The following is a 12,860-nucleotide window of genomic DNA, read 5'->3' on the forward strand; positions in this document are numbered from 1 at the left end:
TGCAATTTTCCATAGGACATTTACATACGTCTACAGCCTGAATGGCTGAACGGAATTACACCAAACTTGGCAAAATGGTACATCAAACCTAAGAGGTCAGGAAGGATCTACTATGCCCCCTTATGGTCATTTCCCCCTTCGCTTTGACCTCCTCTTGTCTCTCAATCCTACCGAGAGACAAGATGGCGGCCGCTACGGACTGTTTGGAATGTTGACAGACGCCGGAGAACCAATCAGCTTCGCAAAGCTCCGTAACGCGAAAAGTACGCGAAGCGGAGCGCTGTTACAGATATATATCTTTTTTTGAACGTTAATTTCTCAAAATCCACTGGAGCACATATATTGAGACCTAGCAAAGGCACATCGGGCTACCAGTCCCTAATATTTTACCAAGTTTCGTGCAAATCCATTCAGCCGTTCGATTATTATTATTATTTTTTTTTTTTGCCCCGCGGGGCCCTTTTAAAACCTCCACATCAAACCTAGGGGGTCAGCGAGGATCTACTATGCCCCCTTATGGTCATTTGCCCCTTCGCTTTGGCCTCCTCTTGTCTCTCGATCCTACCGAGAGACAAGATGGCGGCCGCTACGGACTGTTTGGAATGTTGACAGACGCCAGAGAACCAATCAGCTTCGCTTCACAAAGCTCCGTTGCGCGAAAAGTACGCGTCCTGGGCCGCTGCCCGGTCCGCTGTTACAGATATATATCTTTTTTTAAACGTTAATTTCTCAAAATCCACTGGAGCACATATATTGAAACCTACAAAAGGCACATCGGGCTACCAGTCCCTACAATTTTGCCAAGTTTCGTGCAAATCCATTCAGCCGTTCGGGCTAAAAGTGAGGCCAACCGCCCTATGGAAAACTCAATGTTAAAAACACGTTTTGGGACCCCCCTTTTTTCTCGGCCCCCCCTTGACGAACCCCCCCCCAAATTTTCAAGGGCTGCTCAGAAACAAAATGTGCCATTTTCCTGAAAATTTCAGCCAATTCCGTCCACAAACGCCAAAGTTATTAGACATAGAATTTTCAAAAATCCCATAGAGAAAAAATCCTAACTATATATACCTACTGGCGACCGCCAGTAGGTAATATATATATATATATATATATATAAATAATCAATACACTGCTTATGACCTCACATATTACATCACTCATGATATCACTGACATCACTCATGACATCATCCAGTGACTGACTGTTTTTATAGAGTTTAAGTGTTAAATATAAATACCAAGGTGTATATCGTGATTCGCTGGGTGTATGAGTGCCGGTCTGGATGATTCAGTGAGTGTGTGATTGACTGTATAAGTCTGTCAGTTGGTGTCTAAGTGGTTGTATGGGTGTGTGAGTGGGTACATGAGTGGCTCTATGGGCGATTGATTAGTTGTCTGAGTACCTGTGGGTGAGGGGGTGTGCGACTGCCTGTATTGATGAATGAGCGGGTGAGTCAGTAGCTGTATGGGTTAGTGAATGCATGTGTGAGGGGCTGTATGGGTGAGTGTGTGTATGGCTGTGTGGGTGAGTGAATGGATGTGCCAGTGGTGTATGGGTGAGTACCTGGGTATGTAAAGGTCAGTATAGGTGAGCAGTGGGGTATGCAAGTGGCTGTATGGGTGAGTGTGTGCTTGTGCCAGCAACTGTATGTGAGTGAGTCCCTGTTAGTATCTGTATGCATATGAAGTGGGGGGTGTAATTGTATGGGTGAGTAAGTGGCTGTGTGATTGACTGTATGGGTGAGTGAGTAAGTGTCAGTAGCTCTACAGCTGACTAACCCAGTGTATGGGGGGATAATATGGGTGTGTGAGTGAATATATTAGTGACTGCATGAATGAGTGGGTGTATGCGTGGCTGTATGGGTGAGTGGATGTGTGTGTAGATATATGAATTTGTGAGTGCGTGTGTAAGTAGTGGAATCGGTCTCTAAATGGGTTTGTGAATTATGTGGGAGTGGGTGTATGAAAGGTTCTATGGGGATGTGAGTGGATGTGTTAGTGATTTTGTGGATCATGTCATCAGTGATGTCACTGACCATGTCATGAGTGATGTAATACATGAGGTCATAGGTAGTGCATTGCAGGGGCGTAAGTTAACTATAACAGCTGAATTTCACTGGTTTTGTTCAAGTGAAACCTGAGCCTAGCTAAAACGTCCCTGTGACCTTTGGGTTTTTCATTGAACTACTAAAGTTTTTTCAATCTCCGTTTCCTAGCTATAACGTCCCTGTAACCTTTATTTTTTTCAGCGAATGTCTATAATTTTTTAAGCAGTAATGGTGTTTGCAGAGTGGTGGAGAAAGGTGGATGGGCCTCCAACCAGCTCTCAGGAATCCCGCTGTGTAGGACTTACAGGAGGTACAAGGAGGGCTTCTCAGCCTCCAAAGGTCCCTCAGGATTAAAGTGGAATTCATCCCCAACCAGTAGTGTGCCAGGAGCCGCGTTTGCGGAGTGGTGGAGAAAGGGGACATGGCCTCCAAAGACCTCTTAGCAATCTCGCTGTGTGAGACTTACTGGAGGTAAGGTTATTATTTTTTTATTTATAAAGTTTTATATAGCGCAGTGTCCCCTTGATCATCCACTCCACCCTGATCATCCGCCCCCTGGGTAGCAAGTGATGCTGCAGCAAGGGTTGCTGCAACAGGGGTTGTGGGCGCCTGAGAACTGGCCAGGAATGCCTGCTTAAGGCAACTGAGCGTATCAGTGTCGACGCCAGAGTCTCAGGGTCGCTTAAAAGGTGGTGGCTGAGCATCTGTCATGGCATTCCCTGGTGTAGGGTTTGGCACAAATAGCGCAGCTTTAGCCAATAGCTCACAAGCCTTATCAATCTTACGTGTCAGGCGATCCTCTAATGGCGCCAATGCCTCCGCGACTATGGAATTGTCCACTGCATCATAAAAGGAATCATCCCATGGTAGGGCGTTAAGGGGATCCTCCTCCCACTGGTCATCCTGGTAAGTCTCCTGATAGGAATCCATGACACCAGGCAGAAAAATCTATCCGAGCTCGGCGGAGATGGGTAGGTGACCATACACGGACACGGGCAGAATGAGCCAAATCTGAAGGCTCACCCCGATGTACTGACCCGCCGACCACTCATGTGGTATTTAGCCCTTAACCCTTAGGCATAGGACTTCCCATTGAGGTAAACTGCATACCTATACCACACCATATACATGACACTAGCATGTTATTGAGTTATATTTTCTTCTTTACTTTTCACGTTCTAAGGTCCTGATGAATCGCAGGATACTAATCCAATTGCGAGAAACATGTTGACCACTTATTGTTTTTCAGAGCTCTACATAGGTCACTCTACCTAACGAGGTGACACTGAGTGAGCTCGTTTTCACGATTTTAACTGCAATAGGGGGACCACCAGAATAAAATAGTTTCCGGTACCTCTTACTGCATTTTAACCTTCACCCTGGGCGCAGTTGCCTCTCCGCCCACACACCCACACTTCACCATAGGGCAGTTGGATACAAAAGATCTCCGCCAAAGTGCCCCTCTTTGAGGTGTGCCCGTCGGGGATTGCACCGCCCCCCCGACGAGGAGCAACCGCCGATGATGAAGCATGACATCCTTCGGGGTGTGTGAGGCAAATACATCCAACAAAAGGGATGCCCACAGGTGTTACATATACACCTCTGGTCACGCCAGTTCTTGCACAGCCCTCTGTAGTCTTCCTATTCTCTTCCCACTCCTTGCAGGAACAGTTCAGCCCCCCGTTTTGTTAGTGAAGACCAGGCAGAAAAACCCTTCAAAAAGTAAGTGGGTAATTCGGAGGTCAGATATGGGGGGCAGGGTGTCAGCCTACACTGTGGGCAAGCAGAGCCTACGTTTAAATAGGGCTACAGCCCAGGACCCAACATCCCAGGTGCAGGAAAAATAATAATGGGCAGTCTGCCTAACAGAAGTGGGACTATGGAATTCTAAAATTCCAACATAACAGACTCCCCAGGAGCAAATAACAAAACGGCCTATTACTGACCCCCCTTGTGTGCAATAACAAACTGCATAATGGCAGACTACAGACCCGAGGAAAACAGGCGTTGGAAAGGGCGTCCACAAAGACACAATTCCTGCCTAATGGCAGAGTACAGACCCAAGCAGGCGTGAAAATCAACACAGGAGGAATTAGAACAGTTAAGCTTTTATATGGCGACTAATTCCATTTTGCACAATTGTTCCTTCTGGGTAGTCTGAAAACAAACACATGTTCCAGGTACACATGTAAACATGTAACAAATAAAACAAATAAAATTTAGTCTGAAAGGCCCATAAGGCATCATTAAGAGAAGCCCTGTGCAAGAAATCAAATCAATCGCATTACTATAAATTAATCAGAGCGAATGTGACTAGTGTTCAATTAACATTCACTTCAAATTCTACTAGTCTTACTTGAGTCTTCACAATCATTGCCGTTAGTATTCAGATATTGCTCACAAAGAATACCACTAGTCTTCAAATAGTGGTCTGTTAGTATTCAGATATTGCTCACAAAGAATACCACTAGTCTTCAAATAGTGGTCCGTTAGTATTCATATATTGCTCACAAAGAATACCACTAGTCTTCAAATAGTGGTCACAAAGAATACCACTAGTCTTCAAATAGTGGTCACAATCAATGAGACTAGCCTTCATTTTGCTCTTGAAATAACACAAGAGCTGCAAATAAACACTAACAGAATACTACTAAGCTTCAAATACTATTCTTCTAGAACACTACTAGTCTTCTATTAGCAATCAATTGAAGTGTTCATCATGTATTTGAAGGGTAGTTGAGTAGAACTAGTATTCCCTCATTAGCATATTTCGGCTTGTGGGCATACTACTTAGTCTTCATGCATACTAAATGAATACTACGTTTTAATGGTAAATGAATACCATTGTAAACACTGAAATCACACTAAAAGAAGAGCTTCCATTTTGGTGAGGGTATGTGGCAAGAATGAAGAAACCTTACAGCATATAGTAACTTTGTGTCCAAAACTGCTTGCAGAACGAAAGATGATTTTAAAGCCGATTCTTAAAGAAAAGGGAGTAAGAACTTGCAGAACTGCAATTATTGTATGTTTAGGTGGTATTACAGCTACTTTAATTTGTCAGTTTGTTAAGTTTATCCTTATAGCTGAAACAAAATTATGTCAGGAAGACATCTCTGATATGAAAGTTAATTAAAAGGTGGATGACATAATATTTTTAAACATTTTTTAGGTACAGTTGGGCGATTTTAAAGCACGTTCTAAGCATATTTTTTACAATTGTTCCAACTTATTTTAACGTTTCCTGGATTATATCTTCTTTATGGATAATACATATTGCTAGCACTTGGCACTTTAATTTAATCCACGGTGTTACCGGACTAATAGTAACAGTATTTGCTTTTGTAAGTACAAGTCGAGGTGCCTGTCCCACTCGCATATGTTACTTTAATACAAAGTTCTCCAAAGTTGGCCTGGTGGCCAGTGTATTATGCTTATTTTTAATCTTAAATAGTTTTATCAGAAATCTTTGCTGCTTATGTTGATCAAGATTGCACATTGCACTTTATTCCTCTTGCTGTTAAATTGCCTATTAGAAAACTAATTTACTCCTACTTGAGCCAATTATGTATGTGTGTACTGTCAAACTCATCTCGGATTTAATAATGTGCTGGTTTTGTATTTTTTTGGGTTTTTTTTATCGGTCTGTTTTAATTGGATTGTAAACCGAATTTGCTTCCTGCTGTTTGTAATGATTTTAATTAATCAACAAATAAATAAACTACCCTCGTTGATGAATGCTTCCTATAGTTGACACAATCGGTCGAAATGGCGGATTTGTGAGGTCTTTGTGTATTTTAGGTAATATATGAATCATCGGGCTCTTTGGATGACTTGTGATTAAAAATCTCTTTGTTTTCTCATTAATAACTCCATTGTTGTATGCTTTAATTATGATTGTTTCAAGATGTTTTGAAAATTGCTCTGTCGGATTACCATCCAAGGGTAGATATACGCTTGTGTCCGTTACATGTCGTTCAACTTCTCTTTCATAATGTGAGGTGTTCATTATAACTATTTCACCTCCTTTGTCTGCCTTTAAGCAAATGATATTAGGGTTCTGAGCTATTTTCTGTAAAGCCTCTCTTTGTTTTTGAGTCAGGTTGTGACGTCTAGTTTTTTTTAGAGAAATTTAATTTGGATAATTCCATTCTTATCAAATCTTCAAAAGTGTCGAATGTTTTATGGATCAGTGGTGCTGTATAGGTACTGTGTGGTGATAAACCTAAAAGTTGGTCTTCTTTTATGTCACTTCTCTCTGTGACTATGTTAGTGAAAAAGTGTCTAAGACGTAATTTCCTCATCAGTTTATAAAAACAGTCACATATAACAATAACAATTTAGCAGCTCTGCTTTGTCCTGTATAATTTATGCCTTTCCAGCTCTGCTTTGTCCTGTATAATTTTGCCTTTCCAGCTCTACTTTGTCCTGTATAATTAATGCCTTTCCAGCTCTGCTTTGTTGTGCATCACTGATGTCTTACCAGCTCCGCTGTGTTATGTATCACTGACGTGTCACCAACCCTGCCTGGTCCAATATTATTAACCCCTCATGGCCTGTACCTTGTTCTGTTTCAACAGTGACTCACCAGCTCCTCCTGGTCCTTTATCACTTTACTTTAAAACTTTACTTTAAAAAACATTTGTAGCGCGCTCTAACACCAATGGTTTCTTGGCGCGGCAGGCGCGCGCTCCTTGAAGAGCAGTCTTCGTGGCTCTCGCTCCAGGTCTTAACCTCTTTGACTTTTGAGAAGTAATAACAGATTCCTCCATGGAGCAGCCAGTCCTTTGGGCACCGCTCACACCCAGGGCCTGTCAAAGAAGGGAAGGGAAATCAGCATTTGATACAGTCTTCAGGGGACTATATGGGAAAGTTAATTTATGCCGCGCTGTTTTCATTAAATTCATGATTTTCGAAAATGCTCCCTGTGAATGAACTATATTGCTTTGAACGACCTGCAGAGGAAACATACGCAGGTTGAAAGTGTATTTGCCACATTTAAGTGAATGCGCCCAACAAGCTTTGAATACATCTTTTGAAATGCTGAAACTTGAAAACCTTCCGCTCATCTCATAGTAAGTATTCTAAAGGTAACCTGACTCCTAATTCTAAGCAGTTATTAATACCACAGCGCCCTCCAGCGGATCTTCACGGAATCATGAAATATCAATCAATACTTCTTTCATCCTGTCTGATGCTTCTGCCCAAGTCAGCACAAGGAAAATGAGACTTCAAAGTAGCTGCAAGCAGGGATTACTAGCCCCCTTTTAGTTCAAGACTTGTAGGAGCATACTCCTTCCAGAGAAAAATTCCTAAATTCTCAAGTCTATTATGTAAAAAACAGAAACATTTCTGAATGAAAGTAGGCAAAGCAACATTCCAAACCCAGGTTATATACACTCCATGGATAAGGCATCAAAACCTGCCTCATGAGAACCCTGCATAGAGATGAGGGTCAGTGCATGGCTTCCAGGAACACCTGGTGTGAGACCCTGGTGAAAGGATGGATGCTCCAAGATGAAGACACCACACCCCCAAACAATATGTGGAAGGATTGATGAATAGACCACATGTACCTGCGCCTGCGCAGTCCGATGGTTCGTGACTGGACTCCTCCTGGTTCTCACACTGCTTGTCTGATGCTGGATGCACTGCTGCTGCCTCTTGAGAGTGCTTGAAGGCTGGAAGAGACATAGGGTGGAATTAGTTGTGGGTGAAATTTTAAAATTAGGGTGAATTTGGTGTTGTGCCTAACACACCTGGGTGCTTATTTATGAGAGGCTTGCGCGGCTGGAGCGTCACTTTTTTTGATGCTCCAGCGGCCTCTCCATCATATCAATGAGAGCCCCCCAATCATATCTATGAGGTGATGCAAAGCCACCCTGCGTGGCCTTGTATTGCCGGAGTGAGACAAAGACGCACTCTGCGAAAAGGAGGTGTACTTTTTTTTTTCTTTTTTTTATTGAGAATTTAAAATGTACCAAAAATAAAAGTAATCATGATCCTAGTACAAAAGATTTCAAAGTGCAATGGTTCACAGGATAACATAATACATTTCACAGTCATACAATAAATAGATATATATATAGTCCTAAAAAAAAAAAAAAAAAAAAGGAAGGGAAAAGGGGTTTCAAACATTTACGAGGAATTCATAAAATGAATTCATAGAATACAACCAACATATATATACGAACACACATCAGAATAAACTTACATCAGTCTATATTTACTGCTGCCTACCCCTCCAGTCTTTCAAGGGTGCCCATATTTTCAACCAAACTTGCGTTTTTTCCTACCCTTATGTACATAAAATGTAGATTTGATATTATGGATACCGAGGAGCCTGGTCAACCACATTTGAAAGGATGGGGCATTTGAATCTTTCCAGGCTGCTGGCAGAAGAATGCGCAGTACCGCAACGGCTAAAAAGATAAATGCTTCCGTCTCACTGTTAAGACCCATCTTTCTATCACTCCCAAAGATCATCATTGTCGGGGAAAGACTGATCTTAGAGCCTAGCAGCCCCTCCAGAAATTTCTCGACCTCACCTTTAATCATGCTGAGTTCCTCACAATAATAAAACATGTGTAGGAGATCCCCCGGGCCTTTCTGACATCTGGGGCAATTGTTGTCCACCCTCATACCCCAGTCAAATGGCTTAGAAGGAGTAAAGTAAAGATTAAAAAGTGTTTTAAAATGTTGTGCCTTCAAATTTGATGAACGTAAAACCACCTTATCCAAATATAGGGCTTTATCGAGATCCGAGTCAGGATCCTGCAGTTTAACTGCCCAGGCAGCCTCATGTTTCTCCAGGTCATCAGACAACCTTTCGATTAAGTCTCGATATATAACTTTGATCCTGTTCCCCCCTTTTATTAAATATTCCAACATGGGACAGCTAATAACTGGGGAGATGCAAGGTCTTAAAGCTTTAAGTATTTGCGAGACCTGAACATATTTAAAACTATGACTACTGGGCAGGCCGTACTTCTGCCGGATGGCATCAAAACTCATGATACTGCCCTCCTTCATTATGTCCCTCACTGTCCAGATGCCCTGCTGTTCCCAACATTTCCATGCCCCGTCCTGACTCAGATTATGAAAATGGCCTGATTTCCACAGTGGCGTATAAAAATGAATCCTTGGGACTCGAGCACTTTCTGCAGTGTTTTCCACAGCTCCCAAGCACTTACTAAAACCTTGTAGCGCATTTTCTTAAAATATCTGCGATCCGTTTTCCTTAGCAGGGCGCCCATAGCCTCCTTCCCCATTAACAGCTCATATACCGATGGAATATCATAGAGCTCAGATGTCGGATCTTGGGTGTATCTTTTACTTGATGCTGGATCAAATAGAATTGACATCTGTGTCAACAAACAGGCCCAGTGATAGTACCTTAAATTCGGAACACCTAGGCCCCCATGTTCCTGCAGGAGGGTCATATATTTTAATGACCGCCTAATCTTCCCGTATTGCCACAGAAAGCTGTTAAAGATGGACTCGATTTTTTTTATCACCCCCTCCTCGATTAAGAAAGGAATGGTACGGAACAGATAGAGGATTTTGGGCAGCATGGTCATTTCAACACGTTCGTCCTACCTATAAGAGATAGGTACAGCGTGTCCATTCGCTTAAAATCTTTCTCATTTTTTTTAGAAGTGGATCAAAGTTATCCTGGATGATTAATCCCGTTGCTCCATTAATTATCACCCCCAGATATGTTGCTGAATCAACATACCTTTGATCGGACTTAATGATGTTCTTTGAGCATATTACCTGGGTTTTCGCCTCATTCAGGCGATATCCAGAATGGCATCCAAATTCCCTGGTGATTTCGACCAGTATTCGCATAGCCTCGGCAGGTTCTGATGAGATCACTGCCAGATCATCGGCATAGGCTAATATTTTACTCTCGAATCCATTGGTTATCACTGGCTTGATCCCACGGTTCCCCAGTATCTGCTTAACCAATGGATCGATGTAAAGCGCGAATAAGATGGGTGAGCAGGGACACCCCTGACGGGTGCCCCTAGTTATCGTGATTTTATCTGAACACTCACCCATCATTAATTAATTAATTGTGGGTTTCTAAAGCGCTTGAATCGACTCCCGAAGGAGTATCTCTGCGCTATAGACCGCTGGGGAACCCGTCCTGGCTTTCCCTGTGAGATGGTCCCTACTGGGTATCTCCAAGGTGAAACCAGGCATCCCCGGCGTTTGTGGGGGGCCGTTGTGGAGATGAGGCAAGCTAATGCCCAGAGTTGCCGAGTGTGATCCCTGGGTAGAGTAGGCACCGAGGTGAGAATTATCGAGTCCGCTGACCCTGGTCCACGACCCTGCCGCGTCGGGAATTGAACCCTGGTCCCGGGCCGTCCTCTGCTTCCGGGTCTGCCGCCTCTAACCAGTGAGCCACACCACACCACAGTATCATCTGTATTCTGGTGACCGGGTCGACATACATAGCTTTCATAGCCGTCAGGATTCTTTGACCAAAACCTCTCCCCACAAGGACACTCCACATATAGTGCCATCTAACGCGATCGAAGGCTTTTTCCACGTCGAGCAGGATCATAGCCACCCCCTCCCCCCCAGCAGCATGGGCCTCAAACAAAGAGATTGCCCTTCTGATATGGTCTGTTATTCCTCAACCTAGAATGAATCCATGCTGCCAGGTGGAAACAAGCCCGCCAATGACCCTCCCCAGACGCAAAGCCAAAATCTTCGCATAGAGCTTGTTGTCTGAGTTTATAAGAGATATCGGCCTATAGGACCCAGGATTTTCTTTCGGCTTCCCTTTTGTATGAAAAACTAGTATATTTGTGTCCTTCCAGGTTTCGGGTATTTTCCCAGTGCACATGATTCCATTAAATAGGTCTAACAGCATTGGAACCACCTCGACCGAAAGACACTTATATAGCTCCAATGGGATGCTATCTGGTCCCGCTGCTTTAGCGGCCGCCAGATCTGATAATGCCTCGCGGACTTCGTCGACCGTCATATAACTCTCTAGCTTTTCCTTCTCAAAATCACCCAGTTCGGGTCCACCATCCGGATAATTTTCAGGGGGGAACTCACGCACTATCTCTTCCTTATATAAGGTTTGATAGAAATTTGCGAATACCCCAAGAATATCCTGTGGTCCCACAAACTCGTGCCCATTCTCCTGGATGCTAGTTATTATATTTTTCGTGTTGTCCTGCTTGATCCTCAGCGCCAGTGCCTTGCCTGCCTGCTCCCCTGTCTCATACATTTTCCCTCTGTATGTCCAATATCCTGACGCCGCTTTTTCAGCCAGCTGTTTCTGTAAGTCCGTTTTAATGGAACAGATTTTGATTTGACTTTCCTTTCCTTCCTTCCCATGTGTTATATCTTGACAGTGCTGTTCTTCTGCCTTAACCAAATCTGTAGGAGCCTGTCCTTTCCTGCCTTCAATTTTTTCCTGGCTTGGGAGGTATAGCTAATTACCTACCCCCTCAATGCGGCTTTAAACGTATCCCAGACACAATTTCTTGGTGCACTATAGCGATTGGCCTCAAAGAACTCACGAACCCATTTCCTCAGATACTCAACAAAGAGGGTGTCAGCAGAAGTTTCCTATTAAATGTCCACACCCTTTGTTTTCTAACTGGCCCTACACCATGATACCTAATTGCCAATGAGCTATGGTCCGAGAGGACTTTAGGAGCTTCCTGATATTAACCTTACTGATTTCTGTAGACGATATTGGGAAATAAACCAGTTTGGTATACTTCCGGTGAGGGCATGAAAAATATGTGAACCCAGGATCGCCCGGCTCCTTCGCTCCCCATACATCTATTAGCCCATGAGACTGCATCAGGGAGGAGAGTGCTTTGAACACCCTGGGCTTTCTACCAGTATACAGACTTCTCTCAAACAGGTCAGCAGATATATTAAAATCCCCGCATACCAGAATGGGAACGGGCCAGGTTGCCAGTTCCCCCTCCAATATTTCAAATACTTCGGGGTCGTCCTGGTTGGATCCGTATATTCCACATATTGTTAGTCCACATTCCATCTTGACCAATGCCCATCTACCTAGCGCATACGTTTTAACCCGTTTGGCCCCGCCCAGTACCGTTTTACCTAGGATCCCCACCCCCCTTACTGTTGAAGTCTGAGATGAGCATGCCAGAATGTCAAAGCCACCAACCCTAAGAAGCTGTTTCTTCGCCCATGGTTGGTGCGTTTCCTGAAGACACAGAATGTCAATGGGCTCTGTTTTAACAAACTCGGACAATCTGGCCCACTTTTTCCAATCATTCAACCCTCCTATATTAATCGAGTATACACTAAGGCTCGACATTTTTAATTTTAAGCATTTCCTGCAATTTTATTGCCAGCAATTGGGTAGAAAGAACTCTCTTAGCAGAGATGCCACATCCTGTATTAGTAAGAAAAACAAACTCTGTACCATAAATTCTCTTTTCTTTTTTTGCTTTTACCCCCCCCATACCCACACACCCGCTGTCCTCGACCCCACCCTACACACCCTCCATGAACCCCCCCTACCCCAATCCCCTTCCCCCTCCCACATGAAGCGCTCAGACCGAGGTCTGGGCTTGTGATGTGCATATGCAGCAGCGGAGATACATAGGTGCAGCTTTCAATTACATAGAAAGCAAAAATTAAATACCAAAGTGCTCCCCCCCAGTGAAGAAAAAGAAAGAAAGATCCGGCCAAAAGATCGGGAGCCATACGATTGGACCGGGTGTCAAAACATTAATAAATAAAAAATATGCTATTAAAAGACTATAGCCACTCAAACAAGTACAAGTACCGTGCCACAAACCAA

General features: G+C 43.5%; 1 protein-coding gene across 1 annotated transcript in view; it reads right to left on the minus strand.

Annotated features, from left to right (window-relative positions):
- Positions 1-12,860, minus strand: part of LOC144767768 (killer cell lectin-like receptor subfamily B member 1B allele C) — a 150,725-nt gene that overhangs the window by 109,179 nt on the left and 28,686 nt on the right. Inside the window, exons 3-5 of the mRNA XM_078651150.1 lie at positions 7,624-7,728; positions 6,729-6,858; positions 6,636-6,663 (exon numbers count right to left, since the gene is read on the minus strand). Of these exons, the coding sequence (XP_078507276.1) occupies positions 6,636-6,663; positions 6,729-6,858; positions 7,624-7,728 (263 nt within the window). The remainder of the gene's footprint in view (positions 1-6,635; positions 6,664-6,728; positions 6,859-7,623; positions 7,729-12,860) is intronic.

This window comes from Lissotriton helveticus, chromosome 7, assembly GCF_964261635.1.
Source record: "Lissotriton helveticus chromosome 7, aLisHel1.1, whole genome shotgun sequence".
Taxonomy (NCBI): domain Eukaryota; kingdom Metazoa; phylum Chordata; class Amphibia; order Caudata; family Salamandridae; genus Lissotriton; species Lissotriton helveticus.